General features: G+C 37.8%; 1 protein-coding gene across 2 annotated transcripts in view; it reads left to right on the plus strand.

Moving 5' to 3' along the window:
- The first annotated feature begins 318 nt into the window (after positions 1 to 318).
- The window catches only part of LOC121638272 (protein sidekick-1-like), a 284,369-nt gene continuing 259,846 nt past the window's right edge, over positions 319 to 24,841 (plus strand). For both annotated transcript variants that reach the window (XM_041982952.1, XM_041982953.1), the window contains exon 1: positions 319 to 1,864. In XM_041982952.1, coding sequence (XP_041838886.1) covers positions 1,696 to 1,864 — 169 coding nt within the window. In that variant the 5' untranslated portion in view covers positions 319 to 1,695. The remainder of the gene's footprint in view (positions 1,865 to 24,841) is intronic.

Below are 24,841 nucleotides of genomic sequence, written 5' to 3' on the forward strand. Positions count from 1 at the left end.
AATTTGTTACTCTGGGGTAAGCAGGGTGAAAATATTCCCAGGTTCGACTCCTTTTATTTCGTACTTATACTCACTTTTTAAAACTATTTTTGAGGGGGAAAAAAACCGCACACATGCTGCTCACTGTGCAGGGATTAGGGGGTGCCGTAAACTAAGGTCTGGTTGCCGGCATTTCGCCCCGCCCTCTGATTCGGACTATCCAATAAAAGATAAAGGAGCAACCGGTTTGACCAATCAGCAACGACGGATGATAGTGAATGGAAGTTTAGTTTTGGAGTTTGGAATATACCGAGGGAGACACAAGAGGAGAGTCTACTGAGTCTACGAATATGCTACGTAAAATAGTAGCTTTAAAAGTATATTTAAGCCAATTTATATACGTTGCTTTCTTTTATAAAACACAACTTCAGGCATAGAAGTACGAGCCCTCTCTCTCACCCAACCGTGTCGGGGAGAGGAGGGTGGCAGGTGTTCAGTTGAGGAAGACGCATCGTCTCAGACGGCTCCCGAAGCTTCAACAGGGTGAAGCGGGAAGAAACTGGGTTCTTTTTTTTAAAAAAAAGCGCTTATATTTTTAAAGGCTTATTGAGGAGATAAAGACTTAGTAAGTACCAATGATAAAACGTCTTTAATTCGTATACAAATTCGTGGTATACTCCGGTGACTGTTTTCAGTGACCGTTGAAGACTGGACAAAAAGCGAAAGGCTCCCAGTGTCGCAGTAGCAGCAATGAGAGTCAGATTTGTAGCGCCTGTCTCCCTACTTCACAACCGCCACTTTTTTGGCTTTTTGACGCTCATTTTCAGCACTGGGTGCACGCAACGATAGAAGACCACCGGCGGCTGGCGTGAAACTTGTAAATACGTTTATTTTTGTCTTAACCTGTTGTGTCTTTTTTCCTGTGTTAATGCGAGCTGCCGCGCATCACAGTTTAGCTTAACTGTATTAAGTAGCTTTTAGTTGGTTAAAAGTTAAATTTGATATTTGATTGTTTTCATATAGCCCACTGCAGCCTACCTTTTATGCGTCCAGACTTCTGGAAAAGACTCGGGAGCCCTGTGTAATTTTGTTTGGAGACTAAATCCTGGGTTATTCACAGAATCAATTAGTGGATTGATTTTTTTAAGCGCATGTACTCATAGAGGCAAATCACTGATGGATCATTTCCTTGTTTTATCGCCTCTTTGTTAATGCGACCACTGTCCAAACAGATAAATGATCCACGGGGCAAATCCTTGGTGAGAACATCAACACAACCGCGGTGGTCGATAGCGGGGATAAGCAGATAAAGTCTAAAACACACTCAGATTTATTAATTTTTTTTTTTTTTGCTCTGATCAATCCAAATGAAAATGAGACATCACAGGTCACACACGGACTCAGCTGCAGCAGCTGTATATTACTGCTCAGTTATACCATAAGACCGAGGGAAAGTGTTCTTCTTTCCTGCTGCTCTTCGTTAGCCCCACTGCCTGTCCACTTTTGGCTGTCGGAGCTGCAGTCAAAGCGGGGAGCTTGCCTGCAGCGACAGTGGTGAACTCCTGGAGCTTTGATCTTCGCTTCAACGTGACCAGCAGCCGAGGCTGAAGACTGTTCTCTGCACCGATTTATTCCCATTCCAGTGCAAGGCTGGGAGAGTTGCAGACGCAAAGCACAAGCAGTCGCGGACGCGGCTTCGTCCCGCTCTCGTGCAAGATGAAACCGGAAAGTAGCCGCGAAGGATCCCCGGAGCGTGTGGAGGGGCCCGCAACACGTAGCCGGCAGATAACGTTGGGGACCGGGACGGTCCGTAGTGGGAGCCGCAGTCTGCTTCTTTTTCTCCTGCTCCTTCTCGGCAGCGGCTGCCACATGTTGCACGGTCAAGGTAAGATCTGAACTCCCAGGAGTCCTGGGTCTAAATGTATGATGATGCATGTTAAGAAAAATTTCATTCATTCATATGTATATATGTATATATATATATATATATATATATATATATATATATATATACATTCTAGGTGCATTCTACAGTTAATCTATAAATCATTGTTATTATTGTGATGCATGTAGGATTAATGGTAATGAGGATGTATAAGGGGGAGTGTGTGGTTGGGAGGGGGTAAGTGTTAAGTTTCTAGGCTTTGATAATCCCTCTCTTTCTCAGTGACCTGCTTGGCTACAGCCTCATTTTGGCACCAAAGCACCCAAATACACAAACAGTTAATCACAAACAGCCTGACACAGCGTAAAATTTTAAGTTGTCTCCTATTAGTCCACTGCTGACCCTGTTACACTTGGAAGTGTCAGTATGTATAACCCTGTAAATGTAAAGGCTACTATGTGAGGTAGCTATTGCATATGAAAAGCAGAAAATTATAAAAAAAATATGAGTTATACTATTTCCTGATCAAAATATTGACATTGCCTGCACTGAGTATGTTATTATTATTACTATTGTTATTATTTATTTATTTATTTTTTGTTGCTGTGATGGAGGGACATGGTGATGCTTTTTTTCTGTTTTGTAATTGGTTACAAGTTTCTAAGTATGTGTGCATGTACCTCATGGGAGCTTGCCAGAGTGACAAAACAAAAGCACAGAAAAGGTCAGGCTGGGTGTTGACACGCACTTTTCTGTGGGTCACAGATGGCGTTGTGGGCAGCATGTGAAGCTGAGACTTTGGGGTTGTGTGGAGGAGGGGGTCTCAGGAATGTCTGTGCATGCCTGTGTGAGTGAGAAGTGGTGGTGCGCTGTATTGGGAGACATGGAGAAAATGTATGCTGTTTAAGTACATGAAAGTGTCTGCGTGACTGTAAGCACAGGAAGAGGAGCAATGGGAAATGTAAGAAAGTCATGAGGAGAAGGAGGAGGTGTAATGAGGAGGTAAAGAGTGAAAGGGGAGAGGCAGGTAAAGGCAGGGAGATGAAAAAGTGTGGAGGGGCTGCGGGATTGCGGTGCATCGTGCTTGTCACTCAGAACGCTGTGCCTGCAGTTCAATCGATGATGACGGTATGACAACACCTCTGTGTGTGTCAAAAGTTGCTCTCCTCTTCTTCTTTTCCCACTTGTCACACACTTATTTTTCTTCCCTCCCTCCTTTCCCCCCTGACTTCCCCCCTCCTGTGGCTGCAGAGTCAGCTCCTTCAATCCTCCCATTAATGTCAAGGTCTCACCACCAGCACCCAAATTACCAGACCCCCACTTTTCCCACCCTCAAACCCACCAGTTCCCCCAGCTGTCTCTGCTGCAGGGGTAGGGGGTGAATTGAAAATTAGTGAAACAGATTTGGGACAATGCTGGTTGTGGTGAAAGGGGGGTTGGGATTATTGATTTGATAAGCTGTGCCAAGTGGCCAATCAAAGGCTACAGATTTTCCATGTTCAGACCCCTCTATCTAGCATTTATTAAGATGTTTTATTTTAGTAGGAAAAGGATGAAATTCATGAGGCAAGGTTGATCCCTGATCTCTTCCTGCCTTTCTGTGTCCCTCTCAACCTCCTCCCCTTCTGCCCCTGTGCCTCTTTTACACTCTCTCTTTTTCTCACAGTCAATCGATGCCCACACCCCTCCTCATAAATGTGAGGGTTTATATGAGCCAACTCTCGTCTCTGGGACCACATTTAAATAAGCTCATCGATCTTTCATTTTAGAGTTTAAGTGACGGCAGCATTTTACTGTCTCTCTCCTCCTCTTCTTCCTCTTCCTTTCCTCCACCCTTCATCTGCTCACCTCTCCACCCTCCCTTCTTATTCATAACTTATCCCTTGGCTCCCCCACTGCCTCCCTGTCACTGAGTGGGTTCTGCTCCACAGCTGTTTGACTTATTCACATTTCCAGCATGGATTCAGACTGTACCTTATTCTAGACTTTATATTCTGAGTAAGGTCAAGGATGGGTCACAGTCAGTGTGTATCAAAATGTCACTCATATTTTACATCACTTAGAGACATTGTCCAAAATTCATCATTGGTTTTAATATTTTAAGCACTTTTAAAAACCAAACTAAAAGCACATGAAAATTTGTTTGAAAAACTTGACAATTTAAGAAGGATGAGTCAGGAGAGTTACCAGGAGTCTCCAAAGCCGTCCTAGAGCCGTTACTGTTTATAACATATGGTGAAAGATTTTTCCCGATTGGTAATATGTACATTGATAATTCTGTGTAGCCAAAGTTTAATAAAAAAGAAAAACAAAAAAACAACAACAAAAAAAACAAAACAAAACAAAAAAAACCCAAAACACTAGCTGATATTTTTTCTAACTTTGCCCAAGGCTATATCACAAGTGTAGCTGAACCACCCTGGTTGTTAAACTATTTGTGCTCTTCTGCATTATTAAAAGATAGGGGTCTCGATTTCAAGGCCTTAACTGAAGTGCTGTTTCTTACCATGAATAATGAAGTTACTCCCTTCTTCAAGTAGTCCAAGAGGAAACTTTTGCAGCATTGCTGACCCACTTTGTTGATCTATCAGAGTGTGATCAAGTCTGATATGACTTGTGCCATTGGCTCAGCTTAGCCTGAACTTGGTGTTGATTGGCTCACTGGGCATGCTTAAGTGAATTGAGGTCAAAGATTGGACATGTGGTTGGTGGTTGGTGGACTGAGAAAGTTTCTACACTTGATGGCAAAACCCAAATCAAATAGACTACCATGCAGCTATATATGTGTAACCCCCCCCCCCCCCCCCCCCCGCTCACATACACTACACACAAAAAGCCTTTCTCTTTCATCAATGTCAAACTGTTAAAGCGGATGTGGAAATTAGCTTAACCATGACATAATCATAATCAGGAGTTGCTAAATTAGAACCTCATCTAACTGATTATCTTTGTTCATGTTGCACAACCTGATAATGACTTCCACCTTTCTGACACTTTAAACCTCCCGAATATCTGTTGGTCTTACTATATTGTGTCAATATTTTCTTGTAACCTCTAAAAATCTTTTAGAAAATTTAATGCTCTTTGTTTTAGGTTCTGTTTGTTAGGAAAAACATTTCAGCAGCTTTCATTACTTTAGATTTTAGATTTTCATGTATTTTAAACTGAGTATGTGGTGCTAATTACAAAGCTCCTATGTACAGAGCTGCAACTACTTTTCTAACTTCTGAATAAATCAAATCAACTGGCATAAAACCTGGCAGTTAATATCCTCATCGTTTAGTCAGGTCACTCTTATGAATTACAACTTGTACTGTGGCTGTGTCTTATGAGGTGGAGTGAAATGGCCAGTGCCTTCTAATATTCCTGTTATAAATTACAGGATATGATACCATTTACCATGCATTGAGCATTTTTTTAATGAATAGCTATGCAGAGAAAATTTTGGTTTGAGTTTTGCTGCTTTGCTATAAAACTATACTCCCTCTAAGGCCATTTAAATGGGTTTGTCTGTTTTGGCTGTTCTGATTCATCACAAAATTGAATAAAAACAAACAAAGACAAACATATTTCCATCTGTTAAATGGGTTTTTGAATTGACATTTTGACTTGTAATGACTGTTCAAAATACACATGAATCTGATTCATGACATTTATGTCATGGAGCATATTTTGTGCCAATGGCAAAAACAGCGTAAAATAACTCTTTAACTTCTTCACTAGAGAAACTGGTTAAATATATTGTATATTGTTGTCATATGTGTGCTTGCCCTAATATTGCACAATATACCAAAAGGTATTGGGATACTCTGCCGTTAAAATCAGTGCTATTCCTCATTTTATTAGTATTGATACTTTCCAATGATTTACATTGTTGTACCATAGAAGGGGTAGTATGTGTGTATGCAGCATTCTGTTTCCACTCCCTGCAGGTACAGTTGGTGTGGCTTTCTCCTCTCTCCTCTCTGCTCCCTGCAGCTCTTAGTTAGATGACATTTGAGGCTCCAAGTACCGTTGGCAATTGCCCATTGTTTTGGATAAGGCAAATACATGAAACACAACAGGATTATTTCACTTAGATAACTGGTTGCGAGGCAAGTCAACTGAAAAAGAAAAGCCCATCTGTAAAACATGATCATAAGCTGCATAGACAGAGAAAGTCTGCAGAACTAACTTGACAAAGCATGTTGCTGACAGATATGCTGACTGTATAATAGAGAATACAAAGAATGACAGATGAAATGTGATGGCTAACTTAATTACATTGTACCATGCCTTCAAAATAAATGCCAATAAGTGAATTATTTCTTTACTAGTAAGCTTTATTAACCATCAAAGAATGACTTACTTTTTAATTTGGCTTTATTTTCTACCTGCCAGTGCAACACAGACTTGGATGCTGCTAAAATTAGCTGTATACAAGTATGCAGATAAATTTATAGAGTTAAGTTAAAAATATAAATGTACAGATAATAAATATACACGATGGATGCAATTAAATCAGAAACAATAATATTTATTTCAGATAAATAAACCTCCCAGATTTGGCTTTTAAAACATCACCACTTGGTGATCTTTATAAAGGTTATAACAACATGGTTCTTGATGTAGGGATGCTTAGCGATATTTCTTGTGGGTTCATAAGATAAAAGTATATATTTTAAAAGGCAAGACTAGAACTATAAACAGCTATTTAAACCTAAAAATCTCACAGTCAGTTGTATAGTTGTCTGGTTGCCAATGCAAAGCTCTTAAAACTGTTGTAATTTGTTCTCTCTCTTTTGTTTTTAAGCCTTTGTCTATATCGGACAAAAACCTAACAACACCAACAAACATCTGGTTTTTGTCCGCAGTGGGAAAAGGTAAAAGTGGCATTCAGTCCTGTACCAAATGGCCCTGCAGTAGTTTCAGGTATTTTATCAGCTCCAGTTCTACTCAGTAGGGATGCAAACCTAAAACCCAAGTGGACATGGTCATTTTCGCTGAGTGTGCTCTACACAGGGCTTTAGGAGTGATTAAATCCCAAAATAGCTTTTTAAAACACATTTTTACCATATGCAGTATCATATAAAGACTCTGACACAGAGAGAAGCATAAAAAGAGACGTGATTGATTAATTTCACTTGTCTACAAGGCAGCTGGCAGCTCACTTTCAGTCCAGGTGTGTAAGGCTGACTGATGCCTGTGGTCCAATCAATAGTAATAGACGATGTCTCAGAAAGTCATGCTTTATAGAAATTGCAGAAAAGTATTCGCCTGTAGGTTTGTAAAAATATATCCTTTCCTGTTGTAGTAGCTCACGGGTTGTTCCTGGTAGGAAATAACACGAGATGGAACTTCTGTTGTGTGAGTATGTGCATAGCTCTCAGCACTCTGAAGGATGCCAGAAAATAGAGCATTACAGTAGCCTTTCCTGCTGGTAGTAAAAATGTCTCTGCATTGGCTTGAGAGAGAAATGGTCACACTTTGCCCAATGACAGAACGCATTAGATCAGATGAAAATAGTTGCAAAATCCAGCTGTAGATATTCACTTCTGTTGTCCATAAACATGGATTTAATCCCAATTTGAAATTCTGGAGGCTTCAGAATTTGACAGATTGTGATTGTGTGCATATATGTGTGTGCCTGTAGAGAAAGAGATAGAAGAATGGAGAAGAAGACTGTGTGTGTGCCTCGGTGTGATAGTTGGGTAGGCTGATAGATGTCAGGTAAGTCAGGTCTAAAAGGAAGTGAGGTCCCTGGTCGACTCCCTTATTTCCTGTCTGTCAGGAGGAACAAATCACCACATTTCCACAGCTACCTGACACATTGTGCAGTGTGTGAGTGTGTTTGTGTGTGTTCACTGAAAAGGGACAGAGTTTGAGTCTTGTTATGTCTATGTAGACTTGGTATGAGAAAGAGGTCTTGACAAGACTGCAAATGACATACAGTACATGTCGCTGGCTGGCAGGTGTGTGCTGTGTGTGCACATGTTTCGGACTCACCTTCTATCAGTGTATTCTTCTTATAGCAGCTGAAGTGGTAGCTTTGGAGACACACCTGTCTCTAAATGGAAGATAATCACCTGTTTGTGTGTGTCTGCAAAAGAAAATGAGCATATGCATTTGTCCCTTTGTCTTTGGATATATCACCACATCAAAAGAATAGGATTTTTTTGGTGAGTCACTGAGGTGATTAAATGGGCACACAAGCTAGTTTTCTACTGCTGTCCATTTGGTTGACAAAAACTTTACATGGGAGGTAAGGATAAACTCTTTTGTACATGATTTGTCTTCACAGTATTTGCCTCTACCTAGCCAGAATTGTTTCTTGCTTCATCTTTGAAAAACAATGCATTTTTGAGTTTTCTTCTAAAAGAAAAATACTTTCAGAGCTTTGAAATGGGAAGAAAGTGGAATTGAAAGAGCTCCTTCTATGCCTTCCTATGTGTCTTGCATGTTTTTGCATTTCTTTTGGTGTCTTTGTTCTTTCAGCATCACTTCTGCTCTATTTGGTGTCTGATTCTTTTTTTTTACTTCTGTCTGTCCCCAGAAGGGAGAAGTGAATCAATTGCTGCAGACCACACAGGTGGAATCGAGGTTGATTTTGTGTTTGGAACACGTTTTTTTTTAAATGGAACATAGAGGTTGTCATTGATCCACTGTGTGTGTTATATTTTGTATTTCATACTTTTTAAGACATTTCGCAAGCAAGCCATCAAAATGAGACGCTTTGTTAAAGATTCATTGACAAACAAACACATGAGCATTTCAATTTGTTTTTAACCTCATTTGTTGTCCAAAGTCAATTTGTTGTGATAGTGCTGTTGATATTGCTTTTGCTCTTGGAATTTGTACGTGTTTTTGTGTACGATGACAAAAGATGCCTGGAAACTCATACTGAGTTGGAAAGTACCAGCAGGTCTGTGGTTTGAAGATGAATGTGTGTCTCTGTGAAATGGTGGCTTATAGAGTAGAAAGATCTGCACATAGAAATATATATTAAAGCTGTCACAAAATAATGTGTTAGAGGCGGTAACTACTTTATGTAATTGTGTTAAAATTTTTCCACTTCCAAAAGCGCAGCTGCAGTCAGAGCAGCAGATGCTCACCTCTGCTAGTATGAAATGAAGACAGAAAATGAAACCTGCAAAGCTGACACTGGCTGATCCCACCCTGGCTTACTGTCATATATTAATGCCTATTAACAAAGAATGTAGACAAATACATTTTAAAAGTTAAAAGTATTGTAACATGTTGTAGACTCTTAATCAGAGAACAATTACAGTACTTAAAATGGTACTTTAGGTCTGTTCAGTTTTGGGCAGGGATATTTTCTATTTCTCTACTGTTTTAAATTGAAATGCAAATAGATGTATTTTTCCAGACATTACTAGAGCTTGAGTTTACAGTATTAATGTCTGTGTTTATTAATTGATTAAGTTGTTCACTAGAATCCATTTAAATTAAAAAATGTTGTTTTTGGGGGCAAATATTGTTATTAATATTAAAATGCAGTTAATATAGATTAATAAATTAATAAGCATGTAATTTCATTTTTTTTGTTGAGTCCCAACCCTAATATATACACAAATAGATAATTGATGCTAATTGTGAAAACATCTAGCAGTTTAACAACATCAAGGCTACAAATGTACACATCTTACAAACAGATAATGTCGCTGTGTAAAAGCATAAGAAATGCAATAAGCCTGGGTTTAAAAAATTGATTATCGATTTGAATCAATTCAAATTTAATAAATCCAATATCAGTTCATAAAACTTGGAGATTGATTTTTTATATGTCCTCTTTTCTGGTAACATGACCCTACTCTTGTGTGACTTACCCAGATTCGGCGAGATCTTAGCATATACACACAACTGGTTTTCTGTGTTGCCTCTGTCCAAAATCAGCTTCTCTAGCCGAGATAATGTCAATTTTAGAGGTTTTTGTTACCAGTGTGGATTACGTTCACCTGTAAAGTATTTTGCAGTGCATTACTGCTCACATGTCCATGTCAGTGAGCACACACACATACACGTGCACACACACAGATCATCCCGTGTGTTGGAAAACACGTCATCCAGCTGAAAATCAAACAAAAATATGAGTGTTTTCAAAGTTATGTCTGGCAGGTGAAAATGGGAGCATGTTGCTCCAGTGAGGAACAGATGGAGTATTTCTCCTGCTCCGGTGTTACGGCGATAGCTTCACCGCTGTCACGGAAACGCGCACAGCTGAACAAGCTGAATCTATGTCATTGTAGGAATGTGTACAATATATATATATATATATATATATATATATATATATATATATATATATATATATATACATGACTCGTCTTACAGAGACCTATGTTAAGACCAACAACAAAAAAACTTTCTCCTCCTTTATTCGCGGGCATTGTCACTGTTGCTCTGAAAGATGAAGTTGAACGTGCATGTGGGTAGGGGCTTGCTAGTGTTACACCAAAATCTGGGACCCATCAGAATCTGTGACCACAGGGGGCGATAGCATACATTTATCCACATGTACATCTTAGAAGACGAATGAAGTCTTGAAAACTTGTATTTAAGTCTGAGTTCATTATAATGCAGGTACACATCCTGATGGATATCAGAAATTGTGACCTAGATCCCCCCTCTCATAGTCTGGACTCTTCTAATTTAATATCTGGACAGCTGTGAGAGAATCAGGGAGGCTTCATAACAGGAGCAGGACAAGCCCAACTAAGCAACTACACTCAGAAAAAACAAACCCAAAAACGTGCAACTGAAAAAATATGCAAGAGACTTAACAGAAAAACAAGCCCAAAGTCACTGATAACAGGCAGAGTTAGCAACTCTGCTGTCTTTCTCTGGGACAGTCGTCTTTATCCCTGCTTTGTTTGATCTAGCTGGCAGTTTGCCACCACGCCGGGAGCCTCACACCGATTGGCTGAGGGTATCACGTGAGGGCAGGTTCTGAGTCCGGATCCGGACTGCGGGCCGCTTGTTAGAGACCTCTGATTTAGAGTGATTCCACTGAATGAAACGGTTTCATCTGGAAATTTAAAAAGTTTACGTCATGATCCGTGGGTTTTGGTTTGTTAGTTTTGTCATGTTATGCTCTTCTTTGTCTTAGTTTGTAGTTCTTTCCTTTGTGTATTCTGTTTTGCTTTCTGCTTCCCGTCATTAGTGCACCTGGTTTAATTTGCCAGCATTAAGCGCATTATAGTAGTCAAGACGACTTGAAATAAAAGCATCCATAACTTGTTCAAAAAGATTAAAAGATAGAAACGGTTTCACTTTTGAGAAAAGACGAAGATGATAAAAACACAATTTTAAAACTCTGTTTGTCAAGTTTAAGATCATTGTCTATGGTGACGCCAAGGCTGGTGACTTTGAGAAACATAAAGTCATTAAAGGAGCCATGTCAATCGGAGCTTCACCAAACAACATAATTTCTGTCTTTTTGTTCGGTCCAGAGTGGTCTTCGTGGTCGGGTGCCTTGGTTTTGTGCTCCGGGATTGATGCTGATCGCCCGCATCTCTGGGCTGCCCTAGTCTGCCTTTAGCCTCCATGGAGGCGGGGTCACATTTTCACGATCATCTCTGATCACTCCTCATTCCTCATACTCTGCATGCTGACACAGTCACTGAGTTGTTTAGTGGGTTCTTACGCTTAAAGCTACCCTTGTTTTGTTTTTTTTGTGTGTGTCTTTGGTACTTTGGTTGTTGTCATGATACATCTTGTTGTTGCTGTCTTAGTTATTTTTTTTACAAACTCCTGATGATTGTCAGATGAGTTTACTTGTAAAAGCTGTAAGAAATTCTCTGTTGTGTTTCTGTACAGGTGTAGCAGTTGGTTGTCTGGTGTTAGGTTGAACTGAAGGGTCGTTGCCTCTATCTACTGTATCTTTGTCTCCTCTTTTCACTTTTCTTCACTACTTCTTTTTTTTCTGTCCCCTCTGGCTAGGTCCAGCAAGATTACATAAATTCCACAATTCAAAATAAATATTATCAAGAGGAGCCTCACACCCATAAAGCTCCCCTTGGCAAAGCAGATTTGTTCGGCACAACACAGCAGCCAGAACATCATTCTGCCTGCTACCATGCTGGACAGGACAAGTTAAAGCAAAACAAAACAAAACAACAATAAAAAGCTTTCACCTTTGCCATACAACACAAGGACTGTTAGACTGATGGGACATTTTATAGTTTGACAACATGGGACTCTGTTTGATGGTAGAGTGGTGGTAGTTCTGAGTTTTTGTTTCCTCGTAGGGACCACCTACTGATTCTGAATACTGACTATAAACTTGCATCCTGGTGCTTCTTCAGCAAAGTTAAAATGTAATCAGTATAGAAACTCAGACATGTGGCAAGAAAACTACAAAATGAAAAAAATGATTAAAAAGTAGATTTTTCTAGTCTTTGATTTCATTTGAACCTTTGAAGATAAGAATCTGTAATTTTATTTCTTTTGAACTTTGCATTCTGGGCTACACATTCAGAATTAGCTCACTGACGTCTAACAACCTGCAGTCAACATTTTTTGTGCCATTTTATAAACTAAACATTTAAGAGATGAATTAAAACAAGCATTAGCGGATTAATCACTGACTGAAATTGAATGGTTTTTCCACCTTTCTGTTTGTCAACTTGTTTAAAGAAGTTTGGCACAACAAAGGAATTACACACTCACACATATTGTGACTGTTTATTTTATTGTTGCATTTTGTTTAGCAATTAATGAGAACATAATCACAAAAAATAATTATATTTGTTTTGTTTATACAGATTGATTTGTCCTATATTTCCAGGAACTCCTAACATAAAATAAACTTTTTTTTTTCCCTGGAAAATAAATAAAACATGAGACATAAAACAGTTTGCCCTGTGCATTCTTAATGTGTAAATAAAAATCTGTTATGTTTTTACCAATTACCATACACGTAGGTATTATTCCAGATATTTAAATAGCATTCCCTGGAGAATCAAAGGGAAGTACTAATTCTATGAAAAGACAACCCAAAATCTCAACCAGCAATTCATCGTTCACTTTTTTAAATTGTTTATTCGGATTTTTTTTCCTGAAATCTGAAATCCTGGGCCCACTATAGACATGTAGGTATTTTCCTCCCACAGCATTTGATAAAATAAACATAAAAAGCTGGAAAACCAAAGATGAAGCCAGAAAATAAACCAATGACAGAACACCTTGTCAATTATGAAAGTGATGTAAGGTGTACATAATTTAAAATCATAAAGAAAAGCAAAATCAATGACCCAGTGGATTGTTATTTTGGAGTATATTAACTCATGAAAGAACCCATATGCAACAAATGCATGTCTCAATCCTGTCTTCAATACTTTACCAGAGGACAATAAGACAAAAGCTAGGAAATAAAACCAACAACCTCTGTGACAGTTTCATAAAATGCAGTATTGCATGTGTTTAATGGTATTATGCAGGGTGATAGGAATAGCATGTCTAAGTTATATACAACTGAATTTTTTTAAAGCAACCAGAGAAAACCATATGAGGATTAGTTGTAATCAAAACAGTACATATTACACAGGTTCTACGACGAATAAATTCCTAAAAAAACCTGGTTTATATATAGAAGAGCAAGTTGATTGTTGTATTCACTGGAGTTGAACTAACTGTTTCCTACAAGTACTCCATATTATTTGTGTATAATTTATCATTTTTGTTTCTGAATGAAAGTTAGAAGGATTGAGAAGTGAGGTTCTAGTTTTTTCAGTATTGTTTGCAACACAAAGAAATATAAGTTAGCTAGGTATGACAAGCGATTCACTTGTGTTTCTCTTTTCTTTGAAAGCAGAGGATCAGGCTAACAGCAAGCAAAAGCAACTTTTTTCAGTCTACTTTATTTATTTCGATTTGACTGCTGAAAGGGATTCATATTTTGAGCAATAGGGCTCACAAGGAATATCAAGTCAGTTATGTCAAGTACATTTTCTTTGACATTTAATACTTCCCTGTGTTTCTCCAAGCTGTCAGCTTGTGAGAGGTTACTTGTTACTTTCAAATGCTGACATGTTACTTCAGCTGCTGATAAATTAAATAGACACCATTTGTAGTCCATGTTTTACCACATAAATGAATAAAATTACAAAAAAGAGATGGGGGCTTACTTATTACATTATTTGATGATTGTACTTGAGATGTGGTATCTACAGGAAGATTTAAGTAAAATAAAGTAGATTTACTTGTTTTTTCTTTTAATTTACTGGAAACTTATTTTTAGAAGAAATATTCACACCCTAGAGTCTAAAGGCTGAATAATTCTACTTCAGGAGTACTATTCTATGATTAGTAACTAGTCATTTACAGTCTACATTTTGCACCGTGTTGCATGCTGTTTGAGTTTTTCCAGATAGAGTACGCAATATTCTGCTTGCTTATATTAAATAATAAATGGTTGTGGCAAATGTACAGTAGTAGAGTGGGTTTTATAGAGTAATAACCAGATTAACATTTTTTCCTCTTCAGTACTCCAAAGTTTTTTGTGTTTGGCAGTCTGTTGCCTTGCATGGCAGCTTTGCTAATATTGATATGCAGGTTTTCCTCCAGGATTTTTTAAAATTGTGGGGGAAGGCTTTGCAACTTTTGAAAAGTTTTTTTTTTTTTTTTTTTTTTGTTACGGCTGCCTGTCATTTTGCCTAATGATTCTCTTATTTTGCATGCAAATCCCTGTGTGCCATCACCAACCGTGGATTGGCTCTGCTCACCACACCCTTGCTTCCTGCCTATAAAATATTTTAATATTGGCTTACTTATTTGAAAATGTCACCAAGAATAATCATTACAGAAAACTGCCTGACATCGTTCAAAATGCATCTTTAACCAATGTGGTTGAACGGATAATTTTAATGAACTGCTGATCAGTGTGCTAAGAAAGTATAAACATGTATACATCACATTTTTCATTTAAACATGGACACCGCTTCGTTCACAGTCCTGCCCACAGAGGAAGTTTCACTTTAAAAATGAAATAACTGGGTCAGTTGTTCATTGCAAATAAAGACACAGACATCCCCCGTCCCCGCCCCGTCACAGACAAAGCTTCTTGTGGAGTATGAATTGATTGGACCAAAACCACTTTCTTCTGGTTCTTGTGGCGTCAAGATTAAGAACAAAGTTCTCACTTCTCGTGGAGTGTGTAACAAGCTTTACTCCGCTGTCACCTCTTTCCACTCTTGTGCAAGCCGCCCACAGTAGAACCAGACAGGAAGTTAAAATTCCGGTGTTCTTTTTTAAAATGAAATTATTTGCCGAGCAGGGTCACATTTCACACTCTTATTATGGTCTGTAAATGTGTGCAGATTTATGTTCATATGGATTCATTCATACGATATAATTTACATTTGCAACATCTGGAAATAAAATCATAATTCTGTAAGAATGGCAGCTTTTATTTTGCCGTGACGGTGCATCACAATCATTTACATGTAGCAAAAATCCTGCTATGTATTTGTGTGACCTGGTAACTATAATGGCTACAACCTGGAATGAAATGACACATTGATCACAAAAATATTAATAATTTATTTAAATATGCATTCACAATTAACCTTACCCTTACCTAACCCTTATCTTTTTACATAAATTTGACATTTTGCTCAAAAATGACTGTGTGGAGAAAATACTGCTGTAAACTTTTATTTAAAAAAATTAAGCTTAGGCCTTCAACATTTGCAGCAAGATGTTGTATATGCACACTCAACGTCTCTTCTAACACCTGGGAAATACCTTTAAGACTCCACACTTGTACTGCCAGTCATTTAGTTGCAGCACAAGATTAGTTGAAGGCTCATGAACAGTCTCACAGTGAGGTGAAGTAAGTGACTCCCTTTGCCTCAACCAGAGTGTTTACAGTGTATTGGGATTTAAACTGGCAACCTTCCAGTGGTTCGTGCCTCAGGCTGTCTCTCTCTTTCTCTTCACTTCCTCTCATTGTGTCCTTTCTTCCTCTTTATCTCCCTTTCCCTGACTGTTTTTTTCCTTTTGTGTAGCCATTTTTTACTGTTGCATCCACAGGGCATTGAATGATTTGGAGTGAAGATTGTTCAGTTATAGAACATCAAATGCCTCCTTCCCAGTGCTCCCTCTACTAGATACACTTGTCTGAGTTTTTTTTCTTTGTTTGGGCATATTTTAACTGTGGTGGGCCATCACCGGTGGATTTGAATGCAATTTTTACATAGTGAAACAGCAGTCACGAAATATCACTGAGGTCATGCTGGGTTGAAAAGAAGTGCAGGAGTGTACATCATTGCGAGCACCATGATTTACTTGTTCAGTCCAAAGGCTTTGCCCTACTGCAGGTGTGTGCTCTCAGTGTAATGCATTTGATCTGCCACAGGTGTTTGAGAGAGTGACTGTGTGTGTGTGTTTGTGTGTATTTGTTGACACTTGTCTGTGCATGGTGATTTAGGATATAGGCTTAGATCAAAAAGGACTTTTTTTTAGCTAAACCAGAAATAGCCAGGAAGTACTATTCTCCATGTGTGTGGGTGAGTGCTTGTGTGTCTGGCCAGAGGTTTTAGCTCATTCCTTTGATCTGAGGTAGAGGTGGGCTTACCTCTATGAGGAGCCAGCCAGCAGTATGGAGACTTGGCTCACACTACAGAAATGTGTTTGTATGTGACAGTGAGAATCAGTGTGGCCGAGGCATGTGGCCAGAATAAGAGTTGATGGGTTTAATGTGTGCAGCATATATCCAAATGATGCTGTCTTTGTATATTGGTGTGTTTGATTAAACTAAACATGTTCTTCTACATTTTTGATTTGCCAAGTCGATGGACAGTTATGGCTCAGAGTCCAGCTTTTGGCAGTTTCTTTGACACAACTTTTCATCTTAAAAGGTCTTCAGGAAATGTCTTGACTTTATTGAATGACTAGTTGATATGCATATTAATACTGCCATCTAGAATTTGATCATTTTTATTTATCTCCTTAGTTTGTCCCCGATTTGCTTTGTATGTACATTTGGATAGCAGTTGTAGTTTATGAGTACAGACAACTGTTAATTTAGTCTCAAGGGCTTTAGTCAGGACAAAGAGGCTTTCTGGAAGAGAAAAAGAACATATGATTGCATTGATTATGATATAGAGGATCTGAAGGCTTAAAAATATCCTAGGAATTTCAACCATTGTTATGCAAAGTGTCTTGATTTCTGGGGCTCAAAATTAATAAGACACTCAACATTACTATAATATATAATATAATGTTTATTTTTAATACTTTCAAATTTCAAATTTATCAAATCAAATCATAATTTTATTTTTGCATGCAATGACTGCCTGTAGTCTGGAACCCATGAACATCACCTAATAGTAGGTTTCCACCTTTGTGATCCTTTGCTCGACCTTTACTGTAGCTCGCTGTAGTTGTTTCTTGCTTGTGTGTCATTCTGCCACCCCTCTATAAAATTTATGATCAGTGCGGTTAACATCTAAGGACTGACTCAGCCATTCCAGAATATTCCACTTATTTATCTTAAAAAAATCTGTGTCAAATGGATTTATTCCATTTTTTCAGCCAAAGGTTGGTCTGTTTCACATTCATTGAGAGCTCCTTTGACTGTGTGTTATTGGTTCACAGCAACAGCTTCTAAATGTAAATGCACACCAGGAATCAACTCGAGACCTTTTACCTGTTTAACTGATGATATTAATGAAACTTTTCTTCCCAAAGAATCAAGTGCTCCAGATCTGCATTCTAAAGTCATAAGCAAAATGTTGTGTAGCTGAAGTGTGATAGGCAGAAGAAACAGTCCACCATGCTGGATAAATACAGTGCTACTTGTCAGCAGATAAGTGGACAAAGAAACATCTACAAAGTACAACATGATGAACGTTGTGATGTTAGAAAATGGGGTGCACAACAAATGTTTCTATTTGTACACACAAAGCTCTGCTGGAGCATGTTATTTGAGAATTCTTTAAGTTGATTAGAAAGGATTTAAAAATCTGTCTGAGGCTAGTTTTAAAAGTGTTTGTGTGTGCTGTTAGATATAATTCTTTAACTTGATTCAGACTTGTTCAAAATTGCGGCTGGTGTTTAGTGAAGCCAGTAAGACAATAATTTGTGTGTTCTTGATGCTAGTTGTTAATGACTTCAACTTCATATTTTTTTCTTTGTCTCCAATTTTCCAGAAAACACTAAAACAGCCTGAGCCTCCGTAACAGATTACAGATGATGTAGACTATTAAGAAATATTATATTGTATTGTTTGCCATTGTGAGATTGCTCATACTTTTCTGCAGTCAGTTGTACCAAAAGTTGTACCAGTTAAAGGGGATTTTCTACTTGGCAAGTCGGAGAAACCTCACCTGCCCTGACATGCATTAAATTCAACATGGCTTCCTTGACGTGAAGTGTGAGAATAGCTTGAGTAACAAGTTGTTCATTAGTACATCTGTGAGTTTACGTATCCTTAAATCACTAACACATCGCCACAGTTTTTAAATGCAAAAAATAAAAGTGTAAGGCTTTGCTATTAGCTTGTGTGGCTTGTTTTTAGACACAGTTTCAACATGGTTAACCCAGTGGTTACAACATTGCTAACTACATTTTCTGACATCTGAAGTAAATGAAGGTGAAACATTTGACTATAAATGTTTGCAGACTAACTTAACCACAATCTATGACAAAGAGGATGAGAACAAAGTAGCTGAAATTGATATAAATAAGTGAAAATGGAAGAGTTTCTGTTGCTCCTATTTATCTTGATTAATTTACATATAACTACAGTCAATAACATGGTAGTAAATGTGATTCTGTCACAAATACTGAGTTTTAATTAACATGTAACAAGTTATTACTTGTGTGCAGACACCCTTTTCCAAATCATTTATGATTCTGAGTGCTTGCATGCTGTACACTTGTCAGTGGGCTGTAGAGTGGTTGTTGGAGTTGTCTTCAATGTTGGGCAAGTATCAGCTAACAAGAAATGACAAAACCAATTAAGAAATGCTTTGATTGCTCAGACAGAAAACATCCTCTTTGGATCGGCTACTTAATACCAAAGTAAAAACTACAAGCTGGAAAGACATTTATTGCCTTAATGAGTTTTGAATGAGTCAACTTTATTTTCATTTTATGATTTACAGCAGAGCCATTCTTTAATGCAAACTGCTAACATCCTCAAACAGACGACATTACAGAGGAAAGTGCAGTATCTAAGCCTTGCTACTTTACAGGTTACTGATATTAAAACCCTTCAAAATAATTTGACCATTGACCATGTAAACTCATTAGATTTTAAATGAAAACATGTAGGATAATATTGCAGTGGTTCTGTCAGTCACATAATCTGAATCTTATTGAACTGGATTTTACTTGCTGAAGACAAAACTTAAAAATAGGTCTTACAATATCACAATATCACCTGCAGTAAGGGCCAGGCACACAACCAACGAGAAGGAAATATTCTTTGACAGTGTCTACTGTAGGTAACTTACAGTTATTCTTGGTCAGACTTTAAAAGTTAACAGTGTTTTAGTGATCATGTGCAAAGTGTGTCCAAATAAATTTAAGTGCCTGGAAAAGAGGTGTTCTCCATGTTGAAGAGCTGTAATTGTTGAATCCTTCAGCCAGTTGAAATCAGTCCTGAAATTTAAAGCTTAAAGGGGCAGAAAGCAAAATCATTTCACCGCAAGGTTTGCTGTTGTGCACTGCCTGTAGACCAAAACAAAGTGTGTCATGAGCACACCTCCCTCTACCTCTTCCCCTACCCACCACTTCTGGGAACGAATATGCAAAGTTCAAACACACTGAGCAAAACAATATCAACATTTTGTGGAAAATGTCAAAGCAACTTCAAACATTTATGTTGTTACTTACCTGTTCAGTAGAAGAGCTAGCTCTGAGTCAAATTGTAGCCTCTTTAGTTCTCGCAGTGCTTTCCACTGTGGAAATACAAGACCAATGTTAAACTGGGTTCTGTCCCCTTCTTTATCCAGCAACTACTTAGCTAACGACTATTGTTTTTACTCTGTTTTTTATGTAATGTTGGATCCTGATCATCCTTTGGGGACCATTTTTCTTTTTTTCCTACCATTTCACTTGAAAAATATGTGCTGCCTTGCCAGCCAAGCTGTAGTTATTTATGTGGAGGGAGGGCCAAGGGCTCAGAGAGGAAGAAGGAGGCGGTGATTCACATGAACATGTGGCTGGACTGGCTTGTAAACACGGGGCTGGAGATCAACACAGAGAGAGTGTGATGTCATGGTTCGAAATCACACCTCTAGTTCTTCACATAGTGATTTTTTTAAATTCCTTCCATCTAGAAATGATTAATTTCCTCCTATAGTTGGATTTATAGTCTTGCAGCTTCTCCGTAAGGTCAGTTATGGCTTCACCGACGTATTCTCTGCGCAGGTCAGCAGAGGCTTGACGCAAACTTCTTCCAGACCCGACATGCACTCCTGCTTGCAGCGTCATTATGCAGAAGTACTCTTGTAATTAGTCAGCATTTGATTACGTGTTTCCCGATATCTGGAGATTCTCGCTGAATTTGTGAGGTAACCGTGGAAGAGAATGTGCAACATGACGGCGTCACTACGCTCAAGTCCGAGAGCTACTGTAGTCCAGCTTTAGTCTTGCACCAAAGGCCTAAATCAACCATGCAGCATTAACTTGAACATGTTTTTATTAGATTAAATAACAAATACTCTACTAGCATTTCAGCTTGTTCTGGACCTACAATACTTCACATTAATTGTACTAATTTATAGTTTTATCAAAGCATATTAAATATTTTCACTATATTTATTTTTTAAAAGATATTAAAGGCTTCTGATGTGAATGTTTCATCCATTTTTATTAGGGGAAACATCTGTGTCTGTTCATCGGTTCAGCAAACCACAGTAAGAGATGCTACTTGACACTAGATTGCTACCAGAGTGTCCACTTTTGCACAAATCAAGTGATTTTTGGTTAATTTGATGGCAGGATTCATTTGTGAAAAGGCTGTTTTAAAGCAAAATACTAGGATTTGAAATATGTAATTTCTAAGCATGTTTAGTGGGTATAGTGGATGGATGGATGGATGGATGGATGGATGGATGGATGGACAGATGGATGGACGGATGGATGGATGAGAAGCGAAAGGATGTTGATGGACATATAAGGAAATAAATGGACACACAAAGACAAGTAGTTATGCAGCTTTGAAAAACGTAATCAATAAGATAAAAAAGCATAATTCAGAGAGAAAGGAAAAAGAGAATGTGTTGTCCATTTTGGGGTCACTGGAATGGATTGATGAGAGGAGTCAGCACCGAACTGAACAGATAAAATCAAATATTCTTGGTCAAGAAAGATGAGTTGAATTCCCCAAAGAGAAAGACAAGGAAAGAGGAGATACTCAGTTAATGGACTCTCTGTTTTCTCTGCCATGATTCTAATTCCACTCTTGCTCAGTTCATCTTGCTCTCCAATCATTGCATCATTCTGTCTGTTCTTGCATTACAACTTCTTTTCCTTTCTAACACTTATATGTTATTCACTCAGTATAATTGGGAAGGGGAGATGGGCACACATTCATCTCATTAAGTACAGAGACAGGCTCTCACAAACTTGTGCCATTCCCATAGATGTTCTGTTATCTTATGGCAAAAATGAATGTGTGTGATCACTGAGTCCCAAATCATCCCTCAGGATTCACTTTATCATGTAAATGTGGGAACAGAAAGAGAGACAGAATGGCAAACAAATGAAAATAAAATGAAAGCATTCAAGCGAAAGAGAGAAATTAATTATCTTGCTTGCCCGTTGATGCAGACCTTTCAGTAGTACCCTCTGCTGAGCTCCTGTGGAGTTTGAATACACACAAACATAGTCACACACACCAACTCAAACACTCTCATCCTTCAGTCATCTTGAGTTATATGCCAACCTGGTGGCTCAGCTGTCTTTTCTTGTGCTGGTTGGGTTTGACTCAGCAGAATGCTCATGACACTCAAAAGTGCCAGTCATTGTTGTGTTGCTGAACCTGTTATTACAACAAAATTTCTTTGGATTGGACTTTTAGATAGATTTAAAATACAAATGTAAAATCTACAATTTAAAGATAATCCACCTGCTGGGATGTCCGTGGATGTAGGCAACCTAAAACCTGAAGGAAAAAAAATGATAGAAAGGCCCTCATATTGATGATAATTTAAGGCAGAATAAAGTATATTTTTACTGTAGTTTGGTAATACAGGAATGCAGTCCTGCAATCCTCTGATTTACACCATGCATCTTGTGCTGGTTTCACATGACAGCAAAATAACAATCTTTAATTAATTTTACAGTTAATTATCTTTTCTTATTAAAAAGGACACAAAATTAATCACAGTGATTACTTTATATACAAAGGATTGTAAATGAGCCAACTGACTTGACAGAACGAGTTTATAAAATATGAAATCTGCAGTTTCCAGAAGGTTTACTTTGTTATGGGGGCAGAATGCAGAGTCAGATTTATTGTTGAACTAAGTGGGTGCTTTTGAACATTTTCATTTCTGGTATGTCTAAAGTTTACAGCGTGGTTGATTTTATCATAGCAAAAGTGTAGTAGTCAAAATCAATTCTGTTCTCTAAAAAGCTTACAAACTCGGTAATCTGAGTTATTTGCCTTTTTACCTTTAAAATTGTTTAAAGGATGCAAACAACTCTTCTTCAAATCTGGACTTTATATCTTATGTAAATTTAAAAATTTTGTCTTTTTCAGTTAAACTACTGGGTTGTGTTGTGATTTACGATATTGCAATAAGATTATTAAAAAAAAAATTATTTATATAGCACTTTTGATACATAACAGCAGCACAAAGTGCTTTACACAATAATAAATAAACAACAACAATAAAACAGATTTTAAAACCAAGCCTTCACATACCCAAGCATGTAACTTAAAATTAAAAACAAACACACATCAAATCATTATCACTTACACACTCACACAGGTAAAGTGCACAAAACACCCCCTCCTACCTACTCAGACACTAATCCCATACCCCCAGACAAACCTCAGTCCCCAGTATCAGGCTTAATGCTGCTATGAGGAAGCGATAGTTTGGTTCATCCAAGTTATTGCTTGTCTTTCTATCATTGAGTATACACATTTGATGATAGAAAGATGAAGTTATTGAATAAAAATATATGTACAGCTTATAGAAAGAAGATTTCCACCATTTTTTCTTAGGTTTTAGGTGTGTTATTATATCTTTAGTATGAGTGAATAATTTAAACCAGGCTTTACTAAACTGATTCATTGAAATTCTTTAACAAAATTCTAGGCATCTTGCAGTTATGCTGTGAGATTTGTCAAGGAAAGCTGTCATCACTGCCAAAGATCATTAGTGAAAATGTATTCTATCGTTCTAGTGTTTTTGGGTGTGTTTTAGTAAATATGAAGTCACCTGAAATAGAGCAATATTTGCATATTCATTGTATGCAAATCATTACTGTAGGCTGTGTTAGAGTAATATTTATGAAGGTCTGCCACATGACTCATTTTTTTTTTTTTTGCCTTGCACAAACTGGCCTGGACTGTATTAAGTATTTAAATGCTTCTTTATAACTGTATATGTTAATAAATAGGATGCTGGTGAAACATCTCCCACTTCACTGCTTAAAGGTTGTTCTTGGGTTAAAATTTACATCATTGTTAAACTGACTTGTTTTCACTTCCAAATTTAGAAAATGAGCCGTCAGCAAGTTTTTTTTGTCAGTATTTTGTCATGGGACTGAATGGATTTGATAAGTAGTGTTTTGATGAAGTGTGTTACACTACTACGTTAAACCTTTCTTCAGGGTTTACAACAAATTAAAGATTACAGTTAGCTTTCTAAAGGTCGGTGTTCAACTGTGATTGATTATCATCCGTGCTGATTTTTTTTTTATTTCTACAAAAAGAATGTGGCTGTGATTATAGACAGTAGAGCGCTTATCTTTATCTAGTTTGGATACTTCTCTAAAATAAATGACCTAGAGTGAAAACAGCACTCCTCCACACTATAAATCAGTATGGCATTTGTTCGGTTTTAAGAAAAGATACAGAAGATAAATGATTGGCTTTAATGACTGGCATTTCCCTGAGGAATAACCCATGATGGATGTGTTCAATGTCAGGCTACATTTTGTCTGCAGTATTGGAAAAGTCAATGACCATGTCCTGTAGTCATGTCCTTACTAGGGCAATCTAACCTGTCCTGAAGACCCTCACTTTCCTGACATGATGTTTTTAAGTGAAGCTGAGAGTACTGTTTACTACCATCAGAGCGCAAAGCTCAGTGCTGCTCTGTGTTCTACATTCATACACAGCAACCTACGTTTTTTGTTTTTCAGAGCCAATTTATAGCAATCTACGAAAAATATGTCATGAATTGACAAGACAAGGTCTGACCCGCACAGTGAAACCACAAATTTTTATGTGGCCAGCGTAACATTGGTATTATAACAATAATCTATAATAGTTCTCTTTAACAATATGATAGTGTTCTCTGAAAGGCACTGTGTGGGTTTTGCTCTAATAATCCACTGTTTAAATGTCAGTCTACAGCTCTAGGCAAACATTATGCTGATTACAGCAACCAGCATTTCTAAAGAGCTCCTGATGCCCATCAAAAAGCACTATCGTAGTCTTTGTGTGTGGTTGTGTGTTTGGTTTTGACTTGGAATTTGCTATTTACTATAGTTCTCTGCTAAATTTATTTTGATTATGTATTTTCAGAGGCACTTCATCTGACATAGTGGCTTATTAGGATGTCAGTTATCAGGCTGTGTGTGCATATGTTTGTGTGTGCTTTGTAAACCAGAGCAATTTGTATGCATCAGGTATATAAATAATTTTAGGTATTTTGTTTGGAAATTGGCTTTATGCTGAGAAAACATCTCAACCTTCAGCTTCTTCCATGTTAATCCTCTTTGCCATAATGCTGCACTTCCTTTCCCTCTTTTCTCACCTCGTGGTCACCCTGTCCATGTTTACTC

The sequence above is a fragment of the Melanotaenia boesemani genome, chromosome 4 (assembly GCF_017639745.1).
Source record: "Melanotaenia boesemani isolate fMelBoe1 chromosome 4, fMelBoe1.pri, whole genome shotgun sequence".
NCBI lineage: Eukaryota > Metazoa > Chordata > Actinopteri > Atheriniformes > Melanotaeniidae > Melanotaenia > Melanotaenia boesemani.